This window comes from Andrographis paniculata, unplaced genomic scaffold (genome assembly GCF_009805555.1).
Source record: "Andrographis paniculata isolate CXL003 unplaced genomic scaffold, ASM980555v1 Contig74END, whole genome shotgun sequence".
NCBI classification, from domain to species: domain Eukaryota; kingdom Viridiplantae; phylum Streptophyta; class Magnoliopsida; order Lamiales; family Acanthaceae; genus Andrographis; species Andrographis paniculata.
The window spans coordinates 480866-504672 of NW_026137611.1; the positions used below are offsets into that span (position 1 = coordinate 480866).

The 23807-nt window shown below is 31.8% G+C and overlaps 4 protein-coding genes across 6 annotated transcripts; 3 read left to right on the plus strand and 1 right to left on the minus strand.

The window, feature by feature from the left end:
• Positions 1-2204: 2204 nt before the first annotated feature.
• LOC127265832 (probable histone H2A.2) lies at positions 2205-3152 on the plus strand. Its single transcript, XM_051295844.1, has 2 exons — positions 2205-2463; positions 2785-3152. Exons 1-2 carry the CDS (start codon positions 2275-2277, stop codon positions 2998-3000), a joined length of 405 nt encoding a protein of 134 aa, XP_051151801.1. The 5' UTR covers positions 2205-2274; the 3' UTR covers positions 3001-3152.
• A 4650-nt stretch (positions 3153-7802) lies between these two features.
• Positions 7803-8857, plus strand: LOC127265831 (probable histone H2A.1). Its single transcript, XM_051295842.1, has 2 exons — positions 7803-8059; positions 8483-8857. Exons 1-2 carry the CDS (start codon positions 7871-7873, stop codon positions 8696-8698), a joined length of 405 nt encoding a protein of 134 aa, XP_051151799.1. The 5' UTR covers positions 7803-7870; the 3' UTR covers positions 8699-8857.
• Positions 8858-9913: 1056 nt separating this feature from the next.
• On the minus strand, positions 9914-14661 carry LOC127265830 (formin-like protein 5). Of its 3 annotated transcripts, none has more exons than XM_051295839.1 (7): positions 14554-14661; positions 14017-14398; positions 12934-13585; positions 12051-12831; positions 11765-11967; positions 11145-11380; positions 9914-11059 (listed from the first exon to the last, which is right to left on the minus strand). In XM_051295839.1, the coding sequence occupies exons 2-7, from the start codon at positions 14167-14169 to the stop codon at positions 10232-10234; spliced, it is 2853 nt and encodes a 950-aa protein (XP_051151796.1). In that variant the 5' UTR covers positions 14170-14398; positions 14554-14661; the 3' UTR covers positions 9914-10231. The 3 variants fall into 3 exon arrangements, with proteins under 3 accessions (XP_051151796.1, XP_051151797.1, XP_051151798.1); XM_051295840.1 differs by having other exon boundaries at positions 14489-14588; XM_051295841.1 differs by lacking the exon at positions 14554-14661 and adding an exon at positions 14451-14515 and having other exon boundaries at positions 14017-14357.
• A 2916-nt stretch (positions 14662-17577) lies between these two features.
• On the plus strand, positions 17578-19117 carry LOC127265854 (F-box/LRR-repeat/kelch-repeat protein At2g27520-like). The gene is made up of 2 exons (XM_051295871.1): positions 17578-18089; positions 18556-19117. The coding sequence occupies exons 1-2, from the start codon at positions 17578-17580 to the stop codon at positions 19115-19117; spliced, it is 1074 nt and encodes a 357-aa protein (XP_051151828.1).
• Positions 19118-23807: the final 4690 nt, after the last annotated feature.

Sequence of the window (23807 nt, forward strand, 5' to 3'; positions counted from 1 at the left end):
TTTTTGCCCTTACTTTTTTGGTATAAGAGTAATGATGTGATGTAAAGTAGGGGTATTTATGAAAAAAATGAGGTATTTAATGAAATGGTTACTTTGTAATTGGACGTCCCAAAATAGAAACATGTATACTTTCTAGCTGGACGGAGGGAGTATACTGTATGTATTTTTTTACGAATTAATATAAATGTCAATTTTATCATATATGTGTAGTTCATAGAAATATATATCGATCTAACTGCAAATCACACTACATGCAAATTATGTTGCATGTCACACATTAATTATCTTCACATACTTGCATTAAATTTGATGATCTATATTTTGTCCGTTCATACATTAATATTAATGCTAATTCTTAAGCGACAAAACAAGAATACATTGAAAACTTTCGAAAAAGAAGATATTCAAAGCCTAAGATATATTCAATATATAGTAAATTTACAAAAAAATTATATAAAAAAAAAAAAAGGAAAGATGACTATCTCAAAGGCCTCTTATTATTATCTCGACTATAGCTTCATAGCACGGCAATTAAAAGGCCGTATGCTTACTAGATTCTCCAACGGTAATATTTCAAAATATTGGGTTGAGTTGTATATGTTCCGTTTAAATATAGACATTTGGAGTTTTAAAATTTTAAAAATAATATTCCCTACGTCCCAATACAATAGTCTTATTTACTATTTTTGTTCGTCCTAAAACAATAGTCTCATTTTCATAAATAACCATATCACTATAAAACTACCCTTATTTTTTCATTATTATCACACAATTGTCACTACTTTTTACACTAATACATTCACAAGAGCAAAAGAGTTTTTTATCCGTAGTTTTTATTCACTACCAATATAATATCAATATTCTTTAAACCTCGTGTCAAATACATCCCAAACTATAGTTTTGGAACAGAGAGAGTAAAAAGAATTAGTATTTAAATCTTGCCAAAGTTTTCAGAGTTATTGTGTAAGTCTATATTTATAAATTATGTATTTTTTTCAATACTAATCAATTTTTATGAATAGTAAAAAAATATATTACTCTAATGTGTACAACCATACTTAGAAATTTTTTGAATAATTTTGAGTAAGATAATGCCAAATGACGCTTTTGGGACTGATCAAGAGTCGCCAACGTGCCCAAAAATGGGAAAGGACTAATCTGTCCAAGGCTGGAAACCTCGAATTATAAATTCAAGGTGATATTAATTTTATTACTTATCATAGTACTATCATTATTTTTTCATTCTTTTTTCTCCAATTAACGCATTAAATATTTAGGTATAATTAAGAACGTAATAAGTATTCCATGATATTTAGTTTTTTTTTTTTTTTTTAAAGATAAATACTCTCTTCCCTCCATTTTAAAGTATTATCAATTTTATTGTTTTTGTTCATTTCACTTCAAAGCATCTATTTTTTATTTTAGAAAGATAATAATACACTAATACTAAAATACATTTAATTTTTACTTAAATTACAAACGTATCATTATACATACATATCAAAATATCTTATACACTTTCACTGACCACTAAAATATTAGTCACTCTGTCCCCATAAGAAGAATACAATTTTCCATTTTTGTCCGTCATAAAATAAGGATACTATTTTCTTATTTAGTAATTGTACTACATACATAACATAATTAATATCATTACAACTTTCAATATATTATACGAATATCATTACTTTTATATCACACAATTTTATTGAGGTATGTTTGTTTTTTTTTACTATAAACCAATATAATATTAATATTAAAAAATCTACGTAAAAAAAGTAATAGTATTTTTTTTTTAATCTATTACAAGATCTTAAAAACCCATTTAAAATGGATAGGAGGGAGCATGATTTTTTAAAAAATTAAAAAATATTTAAAAAATAAATATTTTATGTAATATTTTATAATATAAAATATATATTTAATTTCATATTTTAAAAACATAAATTATGGAGTATTAAATTATATTAAAAGTCTAAAGAATATGAATTTATTAGTAGAGTTTAATTTTTCTTCATATCTATGTTATTTATTTATTTATGTTATGAATGCATTCAAATATCAATGCTAAAATCTGGAATAGAAAGAACGCAAGTGTTTGATACCCTTAGATCTAACCGTTCATTAGTTTCTTTATCAACGGCCTATATCCACAATCCGTGTCAATCGACCAAACCGCCGCTACTATATATATAACCTAATCATTAGGTTTCTTCTCCTGCAACCATCATCTTTCATTACGCGCAAAAACTCTTCGAGGTCAAGGAAATTGATATGGCTGGCCGAGGAAAGACACTGGGATCGGGATCGTCGAAGAAAGCGCAATCACGGAGCAGCAAGGCTGGCCTCCAGTTTCCTGTCGGTCGTATTGCTCGGTTTTTGAAGGCCGGAAAATACGCGGAGCGCGTCGGTGCCGGAGCTCCGGTTTACCTCGCTGCCGTCCTGGAATACCTCGCCGCCGAGGTAATCATCGTGCTTTCGAAGCTTTGATGCTAATTTCGTGAAATCTGATTTGATTGATTGCGAATCTAGGGTTCGGTGTTTCGATTCGTTTGGTAATCTTTCCGTGGATGTTTTGATTGTTTTATCTTCGAAATATTTATCGTAATTGTTCTGTGGCCAGATCTCTTTCCAAATCTGACACGATATAGAATTGTGGCGTGAATTAACTCCCTCGATTCAAAACATTGATGTAGATGAACATTATATTTTGTAAAAAGTTGAGAAAAATTAAATTCCCCCAATTTCTAGGGTTTGGAATTAAATTGAATTGAATTGTATCAGGTGCTGGAATTGGCCGGAAACGCGGCTAGGGACAACAAAAAGACTCGAATAGTGCCTCGGCACATCCAATTGGCGGTTAGGAACGATGAAGAGCTGAGCAAACTCCTCGGAGACGTGACGATTGCTAATGGAGGAGTGATGCCGAACATCCACAATCTGTTGCTTCCGAAGAAGGTTGGTGGTTCATCGAAGGCCTCTGCAAACGACGACGATTAGATTGACTGCCTTCCGCCATTGTTGATGATGGTCTTACAGTTCGTTATCTGTTAGTGGTATTTAGTGTTCTATTATTGTCAGGTCAGAGGATTGGGGGTGAGAATATGTAAATTATAAAACTCGAATGAACGGAGGAGTTTCTTTCTTGCCTATTTGATTTATTTGTCTTTCTTCATAATTATATTGACAGTTGATACACGATACTCTCTGACTTCTCATTAGAGCAATAGTTTTGAAGTAATTATTTTAATAGTATGGCAATGATAATAAATTTAGGTTGTCTTTTTTTATTTTTAAATCTATTCTTTTTGTATCATATCTTTGCTGTGGTTTCAGTTCATTTTACATTTTATATACTCCCTCCGTTCAAGCTAAAAATATACAATTACTTTTACGCAGAGAAGAGATTAAGGAATAATAGTATTTTAATTATAGTGGGTAGGTAAAAGTAGTAAAATGATATTTTTGCCTTTACTTTTTTGGTATAAAAGTAGCGATGTGATGTAAAGTAGGGGTATTTGTGGAAAAATGGGGTATTTAATGAAATGGTTACTTTGTAATTGGACGTCCCAAAAAAGAAATATGTATACTTTCTAACTGGACGAAGGGAGTACTAAATGTTTAGGTTTTAAAAATTTCCTCTATTTTTTATTAGGTTCCGTTGTTGTAAGAGTTCAGTAAACAAAAATTAAATTTGACTCTTACAACTATTTTTTTAAAAAGAAATTATATTGTAGTTATAAGTGACGAATAATGAAAAATTTTAAAATACTCATATTAATATTGTGTAATGTAAACATAATAATAACGAAGAAATGATACCTTGTTTTAAAAATATTTATACAATTATTAAATTAAAAAATGATACCTGTTTTGAAAAAATATATTAGAATATTTCTTTTATGAAGAGAGAGTAATTAAATTTTAGCATTATTTTTTTAATATTTATTTACAATAAATTTATTAATTTTGATATCTTCTTGTTTTCTTTTTTGTTTTTTCTAAAAAAAATTACTATCTAAAATTCAAATAATATTTCCAATTGTTAGTTTTTTTTATGTTTTTCACCTTTTAAATAAGTATTTATTTTTATCAAATAAAGAGAGTATTTTTTTTATAAAATATTATTTAAATATAAAATTTGTCAATATTTTTATGCTAATACAAAAAAAAAAAAAATACACTTTTCTGAATTTTCCAACTTTTATTTTTTGCTATAAATGCTACTCAACTTGCATGGCATCCGGGAACAAGGGTGCAGTCCAAGTAGCAATCTATTTTTGGCTTTCTTAATTAAAATTATTGAAAATCAATTTTAGATCCCTAAATCAATTTAGAATTGAGGAATCAATTCAAATGCCTTAAATCACAAATTGCAAAATTTGAGATTATATAACGGAGGCTTAGGAATGAGGATCCCAAGTTTATTTAGCAACTTCTGTATCCATAAGACTTCAAAAGAAGTACTAGCTAGTGTGAAATATTTTGCTTCAATTGAAGAGCGATGCTTAGAAGACTTTCCGAAAACAACATTGCACCAAAAATAAATCACATGAGCAATAGTAAAATGATCATTATCATGTACACCCCCTAGTCTGAATTCAACGTAAAAAGACAAACCATGAAATAAGGTATCTTCAGGTATTGAAAAACCAATGAAAAATTGTTGGACTATACATATACAGAGAAAATTTATTCACTGCAAAGAAAATATTATGCACGTAATATTGAGATATTGTAAACGACCAATAAGAGCCCCATAAAGTATGGCATCATCGGCAAATATATAATTGTCGGATGACAATACAAAATTGGAACACATAGGATATGAACTCTTGGATTTTATATTGATTCAGGAAGGAAGAATTTAAAGAGTACAATTCCATAAAATGGGGGTAGAAATTACAACAAAGCCTAAAGAATAACTATAAAGATGTATGACTAATTCAAATACAATTCAAAATAATTCAAATATTGTTTATACTCCAGCTTTTTGTAACATCGGCCGTTGTCTTATAAAAACGAATGAAAGAATGTTGAAAGCTCATGAGGAATCCAATCTATCGAAAATGGTAAACAAGTACCATAAAATGGAGATGTTTAAACACCTTTAATGGTTGTCATCGGACAACGACATGTTTTGTTTTACATGTATGATATCCCAACTGCTTCTTTGCCTAAATTCATTGATAATTTAGAGAATATATTCTCTACCTACAAGTGTAAATTATTCTAGAGAATAAAAAAGCAATACTGTAAATAGTAACACTTTTGTGGTGATAAATTATGTCAAAGGAACTACGAGTTTTTGAGAAATCAAACATTGCAAAGCTCGCTTGTAGCGAAGGTCTAAACTCAAAATTATGGTATTAACTATAAGGAATTTTTTGCTTAAGTTGCTCAACTACTTATCTTCATTCGGTGTGTACATGCGATTATTTCCGTTCGTCTGTAGTCACTTTTTAGTTGAATGTCAAAATGGTTTTCTTGCATGGAGATTTGACCAATGATGTCTACATGAGTCCTACCAAGAGTATTGAAACTTCCGGTAAAGTATGTAATTTGCGTCGGACTCTATATAGTTTGAAATATGCACTCCGTGCTTGGTTCGCCAAGTTTAGTTATGCCCTTATCGGTATGACTTCTTTCTTAGTGCTCATGACTCTACTCCTTTTATTCATCGGAGTTCCTTTGGGATTATTATTATTTGGGTAAACTGTTTTTTAGTCCCGTAACTGGACCCTTTTATCATTTTAGTCTCGTAAGTGGAGCCTATCGCAAATTAGTCCCATAAGTGGAAAATTTTCGTTGTTTTAGTCCTCCGGTGCCGGAGATGTACGCATGACTCGCCGGAGGTGACGTGTCCGCCAGGTCAGTGACACCTGGCGGACACGTGGATTTATTATTTTTTTTCATTTTTTTTTAATTTTTTTAATTTTTTTAAAAAATTGGACTAAATAAAAAAAATAAAAAAATACAAATAAAATTAAAAATAAATTAAAAATAAGTTTTTAAAAAAATTAAAAAATGAAAAAAAAAAATTCACGTGCCGCCAGGTGTCGTTGACCTGGCGGACACATCACCTCCGGCGAGCCACGCGGGTGTCTCCGGCGCCGAAGGACTAAAACAATGAAAAGTTCACTTATGAGACTAGTTTGCGACATGCTCCACTTACGAGACTAAAATGATAAAGGGGTCCAGTTACGAGACTAAAAAGACAGTTTACCTTTATTATTTTTATTATACGTTGATATGATCGTCGTTAAGGACGAAATTTTTGGTATTTTTTAATTACAAGTATATACATTCGCTAGCAATTCGATAGGAAGATTCTTGGTCATCTATGATACTTTTTTAGAGTTGAGATTTTTTCCGACAATTATGATGGCTTCTTCTTATCTCAGACCAAGTATGCATATGATTTTATTTTTCGTGTTGGCTTAGCAGGATGACCTCCATACCTTTTATGGCAAATAGTCGCCTTAACCTTCGGATTGACTCTTTGCTTCATGGTTCGATTCTTTATCATCATCTGGTTGAATTCTTGATTTATCTCACAATATCTCGTCTTGACATAACTCATGTTATAGATATTGTTTGTCAGTTGTTGTTTGCTCCATGAAATGCACATTATTCTGCAGTACTTTCTATATTCTTTGATTTTATAAGTATTATTAAAAAATATTTTGATATTTTGTAAAAAAGTTAAAATATTTATTATTATTTTTGAATTTTTTTCTTTTAAATAATAAATATTTAATACTTCCACATTTCTCATATTTTTCCTTTTAATAAATTGATCAATATTAAATACATTTAATAAATATAAATCAATATAATTAAATTTTTGATATTATATTTAAAATACTTTTTATTTCTATATCTTCTCCATCAATTTAATTAAAATTTTAATATTTTACATATAAATTCACTAATTTTTTTTATTTAAACAAAATAATATTTATATTTCTGTTTAAAATATTTAAATATATATATTTATTTTTTTAATTATATATATTAATTTTAATTTTTAAAATATCAATACTATAAGTTATATAGAATTCAATTTAATAATCTACTATTTTTAACTTATTAAATTATTAGAGACTACTAATAAAACGTATCGAGATAAATTAATACTCCTCTCGTCTCACATAATTTATTTTTATTTTTTATTTTTGTTCGTTCTACATAATTCGTCTTTTTATTTTTTTAGAAATATAATTATACATTTTAATTATATTTTAAATTTATATTTTAATTTTAATTAAACTATTTAGTTATTTTAATTATAATTTATAATTATTTTTACTATATAATAATTAATTTTATTAATATATTTTTTAATTACTTATTAATCATATTTTATCTTAATTCCATGTTCAAATCACAAGAGTATGATATTATGAAGTGTCAACACAAGCCTCAGTCACATTATGAAACGCTGTGGTGGAAATATTTCAATAATTTAAAAAATATATAGATATATTTCAATAAAATATTTTGTATGCAGAATGACGCTTTTGACACTGCTCAAGGTTGCGAGCGAGCACAAACTAGCGGGAAATAAGTAAAGGGTCTAAGGGTAGAAACGTCAAATCATATGAAACTAGTATTTTATTATTTTTTTTTATGTATTCTGATGAATCCGTTCAATACTTTATGGGAGTAAAAAAGAACGCCAGTCTTCGGTAGCTCTTAAAATCTAGCCGTCCATTCATTTGGTTATCAACGGCCTGTATTGACAATCCGCTTGCTTTCGTCCAACCAGCTACTATATATATAACCTAATCAAGAGGTTGTTTTCCATTCGGCGCATATCCTTCATTCGGCGCAGTTGCACTGGTTTTTGGAGGTTAGAAAAATTGATATGGCGGGCCGAGGCAAGACACTGGGATCAGGATCGGCGAAGAAAGCGCAATCACGGAGCAGCAAGGCTGGGCTTCAGTTTCCGGTCGGTCGTATTGCTCGGTTTTTGAAGGCCGGAAAATACGCAGAGCGCGTCGGTGCCGGAGCGCCGGTGTATCTCGCAGCGGTCCTGGAATACCTCGCCGCCGAGGTAGTTTTCGTGCTTAAAGAATTTCATTCCGGTTTTGTGAAATCTAATTTTATGGTTTACGGATCTAGGGTTCTGGATCTCGATTCGTTTGTTAATTTTCTCGTCGGTTTCTCTTCGAACGATTTAATTCATACGGTGATACTTGCCTTATTCTATGCTCTTGGAATTGCTCTCCTCGAACGATTGAATTGCTATGTTGATAGTTGCCGAATTCTTTGTTCGTTGTTGGGAATTCCTTCGCTAGATCTCGTTTCCGTAAACACAACTCACAAATCTAGATTTGTGATTCTGATGCGAACGAATTCCTTGATCCAAACCGACAATCGTGATGAGCGTCGATTTAATTTTATTTCCAAAAAAGTAGAAACCGGTAAATCCGTAAATTTCTAGGGTTTGAAACAATTTTGAATTGAATTGAAACAGGTGCTGGAATTGGCTGGAAATGCTGCAAGGGACAACAAAAAGACTCGAATCGTGCCTAGGCACATCCAGCTAGCAGTTAGGAACGACGAAGAACTGAGCAAGCTTTTGGGAGATGTGACAATTGCGAATGGAGGAGTGATGCCGAACATCCACAATCTGCTACTGCCGAAGAAGGTTGGTGGCTCGTCCAAACCCACTGCAGAAGACGACGACTAGACCCACCACACTGCAACTCGTAATTTCTTCAATTAATGGTGTTTCTTGATTGAGGTAGTGCTGTTTAGTTTCTATTTTGTTGTTGCCATAGGAAAAACAGATTTGCTGAGGTGTGTAAGTAACAGTGAAGTGAATGAATGGATTCGAATTTGCTGCCCATTTCGTTCGTGATTGGATTTTGATGTCCTAAAATTTTTTAGTTTTTTGGGGTTGAAGGTGAAATTTACCTGCCCGTTGGGCTTAGGCCATCTTCAGCCTTACATTCTATTCAGTAATTTTTATCAAACCACTAATTTTAATTTTTACTCTAAAAAAATATATTTCTTTAATATTATTTTATATAATTTTTTATATTTATAAATTATACTTTGATTTTAATTTATTTTTACATTAGATTAATACACATATAATTTATATTTTATTTAAAAATTATATATATAAAAATTAATATTTATAATGAATAATTATTACAAATAAAATAATTTTAAATAAATAATTAAATGCTATAAAAAACAAATATAATACTTCATCCATTTCATTAGGGTAAAAATGTTATTACACTAATAACATAATATTATTATTTCATAATAATTTATCACAAAAATATACATTACAATTATTTTAAAAAAAATAAAAATTATATCATTTTTCAAAAGTAAAATTATATATCAATTTAAAAAAAAAATTATACATTATTTTTTTTAAAAAATTATATATTATTTTTCAAAAACTAAAATTATATATCACTTTAAAAAAATAAAAGTACATACAATTTTTTAAAATATAAAATTATATACTCCCACCGTCCCAAAAATTTGTCTGTATTTTCTTATTTAGTAGCGTAGCTGTGGTTCCCACTTTATAACAAAATTATTTATATTTTTCCATACTACCCCTAATTATTATTCTAACATAGTCTTTAAACCGGCGTTTTAGTCATTTACATTCTACTTTATATCCATTTTCAATTAAATACTGTTATTCCTTAATTCTCTCGTCTTTATGTATATCAATTGTACCACATATTAATACTAATATACGATAAAAAATTAAATTTAAATAATTATTTGACAAGATTGATGAGATAATTTGAATATAAAAAGAATAATTATTAAATTTAATATTTTTAGAAAAAAAAAAAAATTATCACAAATGAACACAACCTAAGATATCATAAAAAAAAACAAGCTATATTATCAGATGAAATTAAACATTCCTCAAATTAATTATTTCGAATAAATATTCTAAAATAAAGCAGGAGCTACGGTTTCAGTATTACCCAGACACACGTAAATAACAAGATTTTAAAAAATAATAATAATATTATTATTAATCAAATCTAAATATAAAATAACACAAAGGCAAGGAAGAAGAAGAAGATACAGACAATAAAGAATCATTTAAAGAAGAGACCTGTAAAATTCCTACACTGATTCCAGTTCAAGCTCCAACGTAGGCTCCTCCATCTCCTACTTATGTCTTCTCTTGTCTTCATCGGAGCAACATAAAAATAATGTCTGCATCTCTACAGTCCTAAGCTTCGTCTTCGTCCGAACTCGAAGTATCTATCCGTCTGTCGACAATGGCAGGGAACAATCGTTGCCGAAGATCCATCGGCGCAACCTGCGGAGGAGTCGAGGCAGCACCACCATCTTTTGTCGGAGGCCTGCTCGGCTTCAGAGGATTACTTCTGACTTCCTTACATACCTTGTCCAAAATCAAAAGAAAGTCGCGGACGACGATGAACAATCTCAATCCCTCGTCCTTCCCGGAATTTCCATGGAAGTAGTCAGCGGTGTTCTTCACCAATGCCATAATCCTCTTCTCCTCCTCGATCGCCCAGGCCACGTCAATCTCAGCGTTCTGCACGAAGTTCTTCAGAGTTTGATGGAATCCGTCTTCTTTTGCTGTGTTCTTCATATCCAAATTGAGGAATTCCCGGACTTTAACGAGCTCGTGGCCGAGCCTGGCGACCGTTCCCGTTATGCTATCAGCATCTAGAATTGCGGCTTTCTTTACATTGTCGAGCTCGTTACCTAAACCGGAGACCACTTGCAGACCAATGCTTCTTAGCTGTTCGTCTGAATCCAGGTCGGAGTCTTTGGGCAAATTGCCGGCCGCCTCTTTGGCTGTTCGGGCAGCTTTCTTGCCTTCCGATCGGATTATTTCCTGAACAACAAAGTGCAGCAGCGTAGTCTTCCCGTCGGTTCCTTTCACATCGGATAATTTCAGAAGGGTGTCGAGCTTAAACGCCTGTGCACCGCCGCGGAATGTGCCATCGTTCATACGATTCCCGGTTTTAAGAACAGCCTCGAGTAGTTTGAGAAACAACCTGCTTTTTCGCAACTCCATGCAGGCAGCCTGGACAAGGAGACATAACATATTCCGATAATTTTAAGATTGTACATTAGGACATCTCGGCGGATATTTAAGTGTAAGGTCTAACCTCCAGGGTAGCAAAAGACTCCTTTAGCATGGTTGTCTCCTCCTGAAGAGTGCCCATGAAAAGTAACGACTCTAGCCTCTTAAACGAGGACGGGATATCAACCAAGACTTTCAAAAATCGCTCGGCAGGACCTAATTGAGAAAGCTCGCCGGTGTACAGTCTCAACTTTAATTCTTCATCAGATGTAGGTGCCATTTTTAATAATGTTTGAACAAGTTCCGGAGAAAGCTCATTCCCTGAATGAATAGAGGAAGTTAGCAGTGTAATTTTATGATCAAATTAACTACCATGATAACAGAACAATTCGTGTTCCAAGCACGGGCATGTCAAGAATAATCCTAACAAATGTTCTTGACCATCGATCAAGCAAATTCCCATCTCATCTTCCACAAATTAGATGTTTATAGTTCACTTAATTATTTTCGAAGAATCTATCAACATAAACAATACAAAGAAACAATGATGTTGAAGATAAAGAGTTACTCTATCCCTAAATTTGCTCTTAACTCTGATAGAGACATTTAAATTCACCTAACGTATCGATCATTATTTGTAGGGTATATATGTCCGGAACAAGAACATATGAAAGCTTAATTCCAGGTAAATAAAAAACACATTACCTTCTACCAATGCATCGCATACTTCTTCCGTAGTCACGTTTAATGCCTTAAGTAAAATAGCTATATTTTGTGACTTCTTGGGATCAATTATCTGAATATATTGTGGCGGAACATCTTGGGATGACGATTCTTTCTTTGCATCGTTTTTGTTTTTCGCTGCAGGAGCATAGCCGAAGAGACTTTCTATCATCTCTTCATTGAACCTGCAAACAAAGACTCTCTATAAGCTATTTCGTGCATGGAAATAGTAAAGAATATCAATGATTACAGGGAAGTTAAGACTTACTGGAACGACCCGGACTTAATCTGATGCCAAACCATTGAATGGTCAGGATTGGCCAATACCTTGTCCCAGAAGAAGGGTTTCAGCTTAGCTTTAGAAGCACCGGCTTCAGTCTCCTCAACTGAAGTAGAAGTTGAGGGAGGACGAGGTCCAGGAGGCGCAGGTCGAGGGGGTCTCAACCCAATAGGTGGTGGCTGAGGTGGAGGTGGACCGGCTTTTGGAGGCGGAGGTGGCGGTGGACCAGCTCTAGGAGGTGGTGGCGGTGCAGCACCAGCCTTAATACTAGGAGGTGGAGGAGGTCCAGGCGGCAGAGCATGTGCGCCAGCAGAAGAAGCATTAGCAGGCGACACTGAGGGTGCCGGGGCATCTGCCGGAGGCGGTGGAGGAGGTGCAGCATTGCCAGATGGATTAGGAGAATCGACTCTACCAGGAAGTGGTTTTTGAGGAATCACTGTTCCGGGAGGTGGTTTAGGAGCATTTGTTCTTCCTGGAGGTGGTTTGGGAGGTCCTGTTCGACCAGGGGGTGGTTTAAGATGGCTTGTTCTTCCAGGAGGAGGCTTCAATGGAGGCAATCCAGGTCGGCTCCACATGCCAGGCGGCATTTGCGAAGAATCTTCCACTTTGTTAGCGGCAATTGCAGCACTTGTTTCAATTTTCGAACTGCTCAGCGACTGAGATTCCACGTAGAAGCTCCCATTAACATTGTTATGGTTCAATTTATTCTGAACTGACTGGTTATGCGGCTTTTCTTCATTCCCTGAAGCTCCATGTCCGTAAGAAGAAGCTGAGTGAATCAAGAACAATATACAGAAAAGACTTAAAACGTGCAACTTGCAAGAGCTTAGAAAACAGGTGACGGTAATGAGAAAGTAGAAGGATTTTGTACCGATTGAATAGTCATTTAAGCTTAAGCTGAGGAGAGGCCTCTCATCATTTCTTCCTCGCCGGAAACCATTCCCACAGCATCGGCGCCAGAATATAAAGAGCAGTGCAGCAATGAAAAATGTCAGAGAAGCAGTTACCACAACAGCAATAACAACAGTTCTCTTGCTGGTCTTGTGCCGGCTTGACGAATCATTGGAATCAGTCCGGGAAGTTTGTTCGCCAGAATTAGGCTGCACATTTGGATGGAAAAATGGAAATGGTAGAGGAGGACTGGTCGGTTGCTCGGTAGGGGCTTGGGGAACTGAATGTGCTGGGGCGGGTGATAAAGCAGTTGGGGCGGGAGCAGGTGCTTCGCCAGGGGATTCAGACAATATGCGCCGTGCTGACGGCTGCCGTTTAAATAGAAACCTCATATATCTGGTGTACCAAGTTTCTACGCCCTTCTCTTCGCCGTTATCAAGCATGTTATTCTTTCTTTTTACACAATCTATAAGAATGTTGTTAATTTGAGGAAGCAATGCATCGACTAAATCATACTTCTTCGATCCATACAGTCCACCCGAGCTCTGCTCCATGAACTGTAATTCAAGGTCTTGCAATGTAATCTTGGAGTGTACAAACTTAGGAGTACAGTCATTCTGTAATAATTCAACCTGCCATAAGAAATTCTTTGAATTATAAACTACAATCAAGATTGCAGCATACATTGGAGGTACAAATAAAAAAAACAAAAATAAAATGTCGAATCTCTACTTCAGTATAAGCAAACACTACACTACACAATTGGTTTGCCATAAACACAAACTCTAAAGCTCATAATACTTCAAATACATCCCTCCCAACAATCTTGTAACTAGTGGATAGTTCCCAATGTTCATAGCTTTCAACAATGCATCCATGGCAGCATTCAAAGAACCAAAAAACAAAGGAAAAATCACTTTACCTAAATCATATCAATTGAGTTCAAAACAAATACTAAAATCCCCATAGCATTGCGAATCATTGGGGGGACTAAAATCTATTCCGGAAATGCAAAAAAGTCGATCAATCCCTAAATCTGAAACAAGAGAAAAGAGAAAAATACCATTTCCTGATTAATAGCCCCTGACTCCAACAAGTACACCAACAAAGGCTCTGGCTCCTTCAACCTGCTACTTTCCCCACAGCTCAAAAGCATCGCGAAAAGCAGAACGACAGAAGCAACGCAGTACAGAACTCTCTCCCCCTGAATCCTCATCTTGCAAAAAGTGCAGAATACTTCTTCTCATACCATGAGACCCACGCCCAATCGAAGTAGCAGCAATAGCCCCCTATTATTCCCCTCAACTGCCCCGACCGAATCCAATACCCCCCAGCACAACCTCCAATGATTTTGACTTCAACAGCGAACTGGATTGACCTTCAGAATAACTCCACGAAAAAGCCCTAATAACATTCAAAGAACGGTTGAGGACGACGCCAGAGAACTGCACAAACCAAAAGAGCAGATACAAAACCGATAAATTGGATCATCCATACAACGACAGATTCCAGAATAAGGAGAGACAGAAACGCACTCCGCGGTATTGCTTGTTAACATCAGATCCGCAATAGAACTTAAAAAAAATTACTGGAAATTTACCAATTGGGGTAGCAATAGCAATAGCAATAGCGCGTCAGCTGACCAAGAAAGTTCTTCCGGATGAAAAAGTGTAAATGGCTTTTCTTCATCGCGTCTGCCTGAGCTGTGCTGACAAAATATTACTACTAATTTTTTATTTTTTATTTTTTTATTTTTAATTTGTGATGTTACTTGCACCCGGTCAATGGAATTTCCAGCCGGTTTTCATTTTTATTATTATTCCAGAATTTTATTAATTTATTTATTATTTTTCTTACATGCCAAGTAGCCGTTACTTGACTGGGGTTGATTTGGCTGTATTCATATTCTTTTAATTTTGTTAAAATATATACAATAATTATTTACAAATTGCAAAAACTATTTCGTAAATTGCAAATTTTGTTTTCGTAATGCATCTACCATTTCGTTTTTCAGTAAAAATTTTCCAGACTTGTTTAGGAAATCTTCTTTATATATTTTTTTAAATGAGAAATAAATTAAATATACCTATAAATATAATGGAAAGAACATTTTTTTTTTGGATGAATGCAACAACAATCACTTTTTATTACTCCATCGGGACGCATTACTATATATACGAGAATCTAGTTAAAATATAATTAGTAAATAATTAAAAAATATATTAGTAAAAATAATTATTATTTAGTAAAAATAATTATAGATTAATATTAAGATAATTAAATAGTTTAACTAAGATTAAAAAAAATTTTAAATTTTAAATTTTAAAATATTATTAAAATGTATAATCATTTTTTTTTTAAAAAAAAAAACAAATTATGTGAAACAGACAAAATAGAAAATAGAGACAAATTATGTGGAGGGAGAGAGTATTTATTACTAACATATATATTATAGCTGTGAATCCAATCTTGGAACTATTCTCATTAGCATCTAGATTTTCATATATTCTTTCTTTAATATAATATGATGATAAAATATATTCCTGTGTATAGACGAAAATTTTAATTTAAAAATCATATCGAAAGCTCTGCTTCTATTTTTTATTTGACTATTTATTAACATTAGTTTTATAAATATTATTAAATACTTTTATTTTAGCAAAATATTATATCAAATATTTATTTATTTATTATATTTTTAAATTCCAACATAATGTTTGTTCGTGGATTTAATTTTTGAATTTAAATTTTTAAATGGTAAATATATAAATATAAATAATTATTTAATATAATATAAATATATATTAATATGATAACATTTCATGAAATAATACGGCCCAAAACTTGTACCTTAATGAAGCAAATTTTTGTTGATGCATTTATATAATATATTTATGACTTATAAATGATGTTGGAAGAAATAAACTCAATTTCTGCATTGAAAAAGTTAGTCTTTGTTTTTTTAATCTAAACTTTTTTGACACATTTTTTTAAAAATAATAATAATATATTATGAACACTCATTATTTTTATATTATCTACACAATTCTGCTTCAGGTAAAATATAACTTTGTAAACCAAAACACAAAAATAACACACCTAAAAAATCAATTGGTATTGAAAGTCTTCCTGATCAAATGAAATATCACTTGAGTGGAGGCCAAAACTTATTTAACCAACACACTTTCACTCATTTGATAGTATTTATTTTTCAAAAAATATCACATTAAATACACTTTTTATCTCACAAAATATTAAATTAAATACTAATTTTTTATTTTTTTTAAAAAATTTTCAAATTTCCAAAAACCTTGTAAACAAACTGTTCCTGTCATAAGTATATGTTATATTTTTCTTACTTGAGCTCCCTATCTCAACGCGCATTCATAAGGCATAAGATGTTCCCTTGCATGATCATAATCGAATTTTGGTGTGACATTATTGTTAGTTGGATAGAATCTAAATATTGCATCCTCAACAAAATACTATTTTATGTGGACAATTTTAAAATTTTTTGGGTATGATTGTTTTGTGACATGATTTGAAAAAATATATATATTTTTTATATGAAGCATAGAAAAATAGATAAGTAATATAAATATAATGAATATGTTTAATATATTAAATATTTTTGAAATATAGATAAGTAATAATAATAATAAATAAATATAAAAAAACGCAATATAATACAAATAATTAATTTATACATTATAATTAAATTAAAATTTAAAAATATACTTTAAAAAATATAGATTTTTAATTATGTTATACAGTATAATTTAAAATTTTAATTATGATTATAAAATATTTTTAAAATAAATTATAATGTATAATTAAATTTGAACATAATTAAATTAAAATTTATTTTTAATTTATATATCATATTTAAACTCAAATCAAAAAATATAATTCACATAGTAAATCTAATATACATATTAATAATTATATTTGTTAACTAAATTTTTTAAATTTTAAAATAAATTATAAAAATTTAGTATAATAATACATTTACATGTCATTTTCATAATTTTAATTTTTTAATAACACTTTTTAATTTTATTATATTTCAAATATATATATATATATAAATATTAATTTGCTTTTGTAATACTCCATCCACAAACTAATGTCATATTTTTCTATTTGGGACGTGTCCAACAACTATTGTCTTTTTTTTTTAAACACAAATTTTACATTTTTTTTTTCTTCAATTCATTTATTATTTTTACAGGCAAATCTGTCAATTCATTAAAAAAAAAAAAAAACTAAATATACTTTAGGATAATAGAAATTGTACATAGGGACTAATACATTTAAATACAAAATCAATTGTTTATAACTTTTGTTCCTATTTTTACTTCTATAGTTTAATTTCTACGCACTTTTGGTGTGATTAGATCACATCCATCATCAATATGCATATCCAATCCCAACCTTTTGTCTTTTTTTCCCTAAATTATCTCAAACAAAACCCCAATCTCTCTCTCTCTCTCTCTCTCTCTCTCTCTCTCTCTCTCTCTCTCTCTCTCTCTCTCTATATATATATAAAACCCTAACTGTCATTACTCATATATCAATCATCTTCTCCTTTCACAATCTCCCTCTGATCTCTCAAGTCTCAACAATGTCAGCATCATCTCCAGAGCTTCCCTGGGACATCATCTACTATATCTCAACTCGAATTTCAGATTTACAAACCTTAGACACATGTAAAGCTGTTTCCAAACAATGGAACGAGATTTTACAAGACCCTAATTTCAAGATCGTTCACTCCAAATCTACTGGCGTGATCTCGTCGGCCTTCATCATCCAGATGTGTAACTACTCCTGGAACACTCCGGCATTGAAATCAATTCATTCACCGCCGTCGTCGTCGCCGTCGCCGTCCATCTGGCTACTGAACCATGGGATTGTGATATTGGCATCCTGCAACCAAGGACTTCTACTGTACGGCGAAAGACATAAACAGTATTTCTCTGAGTTTTATTACCATGTCTGCAAACCAGCCACCGGACAGTGGTTGAATTTGCCCGATCCCGATGTCGATCGCCCCACTATAGGATTGGCCATTGCCGCTTTCGGTTCGAATCCTCTACGCTTCAAGATTGTTAGGGTTTCCCAGATTGGACCAACAAAGTGAGTTTTTAATTAATTTTTATTTATTTCTTTTGGCCCCGTGCTGAATGTAAAATTAAATTCCACTTATAACCCACAATATATTTTAATATAATAAAAGTACAATACATAACCTAACAATATATAATATAATCTCACACAATACATAAAATAGTTGATTTTAGTCAATTACATAAAAGACACACTATAATTATGAACATAAAGACATGTTGTCTTTATTTTATATGTGTTGATTTGATCGGTACTTATTTTTTAAATTCAGCGCCGTATCCTTCCCTATTATTTTTTAACAAAAAAATTGTTTTAATATTGCACGAAGTTTGGGGATATGGTGCAAACTTTTTCAAGGGCATTAGGGTTATAAGCAATTTTGCTTTATTTATTTTTTGTTTACATTGATTGAATAAACATAACCTCGTTTATTTTGTTTGTGACTTTCTTGATTTACAAATTTCCATTCATTTAGGTCGTCGGGTGTTGAATTACAGTGTGAATTGTTCGATTCAAAGCTATGGGCTTGGAGAAAATTGCAAAATTTAGTCCCACCACCGAAATTTGATTATATGGCTCCATCAATCTTTGTTGAAGGTTCTTTCCATTGGGTTACTCTTGATAACAACATTGTCGCCTTCCACGTGGCCACGGAGTCTTTTCGCACGTTCGGTATGCCCAAGTCGATGAAGTTTGGACAAAATTATCCAATTTTTAAGCCGAGAAGGCTCATGGACTTCCAAGGGAAACTTGGATTGAGCTGCACAGCAAATGGTAATAAGGTCGAGCTATGGTTGTTAATGAAGGGTGTTTGGAAGAGGCATCTGGTTGTCGATCTTGGAAGATTCAAAGAGTTGGAGAAAAGTGAATTGATCGGATTTTACGACATTGGAGTTGTGTTGTTGAAGACATCATCGGAATTGATTTTTCTTAGGATTCGAGACAACACTCTTGAAAAAGTTAAGTTGGATTCTTCAGAGTGGCCAGTAACACACATATTTCAATTTAGATCTGATTTTAAGAGGGTAAAATTTTGAAAGGGTTAAATATTTTATTAGTATATATTACATGAATTTATATCATGTGATGATATTAATGGCATTGTATTTGATATAAACTATTGTCGTATATTGTTAGTTCGGCAGTTGTATTACTCTATACCGTATACTATTGACTTATGATATGTATTGTCCGTCCATATTGGTTGTAGTGGTACGAATATTGTACATTCATCAAGTCAAATTATTGATATGTAATTTGGTAACTAAGCAAAGCACTACTTCCTTTGTCCTTAATTTGTTGCATTATCAAATATAGTCTCATTTATTACATAATCTTCTTAGAATCTGGATTATGGTGAACTTAATTCATCAAAGTCAAGCATACAAAATATAGATACATATATATACACTAACTATTGACATTCCATATTGCAATGAGTTCCCCAATGCAGGTCGTCCTTAATTGTACCCATATAATAATGTCAACAAATTTATTCGAATATTTTTACATGAAGAGGGGGAGACATCCCATATCAAATGATTTAAACTTAGATGATTTATTTTATTTTACCAATCCCTTAGAAACATTATTCATTACTGATTTAATATATTGATCTTATCGTTAGAAGCAAGATTTTTGCACATTTGAGTTCCAAACCCTTACAGTATATTGTTACATTATATATCTCGTAAGAAAATTGATTTTATTTAACAGTAATTTCCAGCATAGCTTCCTTGAGAGAGCCTCAACAATAGCTATATATTTAAATTTGGTAGTACATAAAGCAAAAATATAATGTAATTGCAATCTTCAACTAATGCATAAAAGATACTCCCCCGTCCCAAAAGTTTTGTCTTGTTTTTCCATTTTCCTCTGTCCCAAAACAATTGTTTTGCTTCCTTATTATTTAGTAGTCGTAGTCCCCACTTTATAACAAAATTATTCTTACTTTTCTATACTACCATTAATTATTACTCTAATATACTCTTTAAAATCCTTCAAAAAGTAAGGGCATTTTAGTCATTTACATTATACTTTATACCCACTTTCAATTAAATACTATTATTCTTTAATTCCCGTGTCAACTCTTAATAAGACACTTCTTTTGGGACAGAGGGAGTATAAGACAAACATATAGAATGGCAGTAAATTGTCTACTATATTTATCATCATGCATATAATTCAAATCTACGTAGTCTAGTAGTTTAATTATCGTAAGACTTACTAAAATTTAACTTAAAGCACATTGTTACGTACAAAAAAATAATAATAATAAAAAATAAGGATAGCAGGATTTTAAAGAAAGTTAGATTTGAAGTCGGGTGAAAAAGGAAAAAATTTGTGGTCAGGTCGGTTGGTCCTCGGTCGGTTGGTCAGGTCGGGAGGTCCTCGGTCGGTTGGTCAGGACGGAAAGTCCGCATGTCGGGAGGTCCTCAGGTCGGGAGGTCCGCAGGTTGGGAGGTCGGAAGGTCGGAAGGTCCGCAGGTCGGGAGGTCCTCAGGTCGGAAGGTCCTTAGTTCGGGAGGTCCGCAGGTCGGAAGGTATTCAGGTCGGGAGGTCCTCAGGTCTGATGGTCAGCAGGTCGGACAGACAGGTCGGATGGTCAGCAGGTCAGACAGACAGATCTGATGGTCAGCAGGTCGGATAAGCAAGTCGGTTGGTACGTGGTCGGACCAAGTAAAGTTGGCTGCTACGGAGGTCGGGCGAAGTAAGGTCTGGTAATTGATTGCCCACTTAAGTGAACAGTAGTTTGGTCGCGTGGTGGGGGCGGTCAATGAGTCTTTTGGTCTAGCGACCAGTTAGTCGCTGGATTAGTCGGTTAGGTTATGCAGTTAACAAGACGGTTGCCGTATGACCAGACGATGTTTCAAAACGTTTCTTTTGGGCGGTTGACGGTGGTTGCTGGCGACGGTTCCAAAGCGTCTTTTCAAGAAGTATTTAAGGATTTAAATTTCCAGCATTTTATTTTCCAGTTAATTTCTTTATGTACCGTACAGATATTCAGAGATTTCTAATCTCAAACGCTAATTAATCAAGTTTAAAGATATTTTCCATATCTTTGAATTTTACTTTTTGTTTGTTGAAAAAATACATCAACGCACGTATAACCATATAAGTATCTCAATAGCCATTTAAGTGCATTGTCAAGCAACTAACAATGTAAAAAAATATCGAATCTAGTATTTATCATTAAGTATTACGGACCTATAGTATTAGAATAAAGTATATATATATATATTCATGTAATTTACATTAAATTCAAATTTAACACGTTGGTCTCTACTTGATCAATTTTAAGTGTTTTAAGAACCTTATCAACATATAATGATTGATTCGAAAATAAGGTACAAGAAGTCATATATTTTACTATATTGATACCCAAAATGACGCTATTTCCGCAAATTTTCATATCAAAAGTTAATTTAGACATTTTATTTTATGACGTGGGAATAGTTTCAAACGTGAAGTTATCAAGTTTAGTTGGATGCAGTTTGATCTAGTCTTCCCCTATTCAGTTTCATCGCATAGTTTTTAGGTGTCAAAATTAAGTTTTAGCGAATCAAAGGATATTCTTTTTGCTTCCGTTGCCGTTTCTTTTAATAGATATATAATTAATTTGTCGAATTTTGCGAGTGCACAAGAATATGATCAGCTTGAATGAGTTGCAGGGTGAAACTCTACAAAGTTTATGAATTATTCTTGAGATTCAATCATTCAGTGTTCATCAATGTAAAAATTAATTCTAAAATATGGTTTATCTTACAGCTTTGGTGGAATGCATTTTCTAGCCATGTATTAATTAATCTGTTGGATAGGTTGTGAAAGATTTAAATTAACCTCATATGAGAGAGTGATGATCAAAATCTGTTATACCAATCAATACAATTATTTTGAGATCTTTGTACCTCTTGTTATTTTAGACAATATTAAATTGCAATATATACAAATTATTCATGTTGCTTAATTGATTTTTTTTTTTTTTTTTTTTTTTTTTTTTTTAAAGAATTGAATTGAAATAGACAGTGAACAAAAGAGTTAACATGGGATGTCTGAGAAGAGATTTTATCCTCGAATGACTTTTTATTTCTCTACAATAGTTCATGGTTTCGAATTTTTATGTAATAAATGAGACTGAAGTTGATATTTCACTACAAAAAATAATATATTTGTAACGGAATTTCGTCCCTAAAGTTCACGTAGCTAATGTAATTCCATTATTAATTTCGTCTCTAATGTCATTAGTAATGGAAAAAATAAATTTAGAGACAAAAAAATTTTGTTACAAAAATGATTTTTTTTTGCAGTAGTGTTCAAACAAATTAATTAAGGCCAAAGGAAGTAGAACATTGTATCAATTTTTATTACCAAATATACATTATTCTATATATGACTTGATTTTCAATAAAAATAAAATAAAATAAAATTGAGATGACTCTCCACCGTAGTAAAAAACGAAATGACTCCACCGGAGTCGAAAACGACCTAACTTTACCGAAGTTGAAAACGAGATGACTCTCCTCCAGAGTCGAAAATAAGATAACTTTCCACCGGAGCTGAAAACGACATGACTCCACCGGGTATGAAAACAACATGACTCCACCGGAGCCGAAAACGACATGACTTCACCGGAGCCGAAAATGAGATAAATCGCAAACACTAAACAGATCGCACGCAGGCAATAGACAAGCAAAAGTGGCAGAGACAAATTTCAGATCGCATGCAGGCAATGGAAAAACAGCTGACAGTTGGCAGATAGCTGATAGATTTCAAAATCACAAGACCTCCGGGTACAATTCGGGTTGAATATACCGGGAAAAATGCAGGTTGATAGGCTATATACATAATAGGCTTAGAAATTTTGAAAAAATTGTCTTATTGATCATCAAAGTAAAGGGGTCTATCCTCTAAACATCTAAACAGAGCCATTCCTGACTTTCGAAGGGTCCGAGGCGAAATAAAAATCAGGACCCTTAAATATATATATAATATTTTTTTACCTATTATAAAATATAAATAAAAAAAAAACATTTTTTCTAGAATAAATTTAATTTCGAAAGTTAGCATAAATTTTTCACATACTTTACAAATTGTGTAACGCTCCTTTATATTTTAACAAATGCTGTATAAAATCCCCGCCATGCAAAAAAATATAGATGAAAAGTCATCTTCCAATTATAAAAAAAAATATAAAAATGAGTTTAATGGAATATTTTTTAAAGTATCAGGGGTTCATGCGATTTTTAAAGTATATAAATGATTTACATTGAGTTTCGAAATCATAAAGGAGTTATTGATAATTTTGCCTAATAATAGTAATATTTTGTCTAATATTTATTATCTTTTTAGTGCAAAAAAAAAATTAAAACAAAAATAAAAGACCCATAAATATATATAAATAATCTACTCCGATTTTTTTACCTATAATAGAATATAAATTATTAAATAAAATATTTTTTTTATATAATTTCTAGATAAAATATCAATAATAGTATTAATATTAACAATTTTAAACAAAAATTAGGGCCCCTAAATATGTATAAATAATGTATTTTTTTATCTATAGTAAAATATAAATAATTAAATAAAATAAATTTTTTAATATTTTTATATGCAAAATATCAATAATATTTTAAAACTTAATCACAAAATTATGCTCTTCTATTATTAAATAAATATTAAATAACTTATATATATAAATAATACATATATAATATAATTATATAA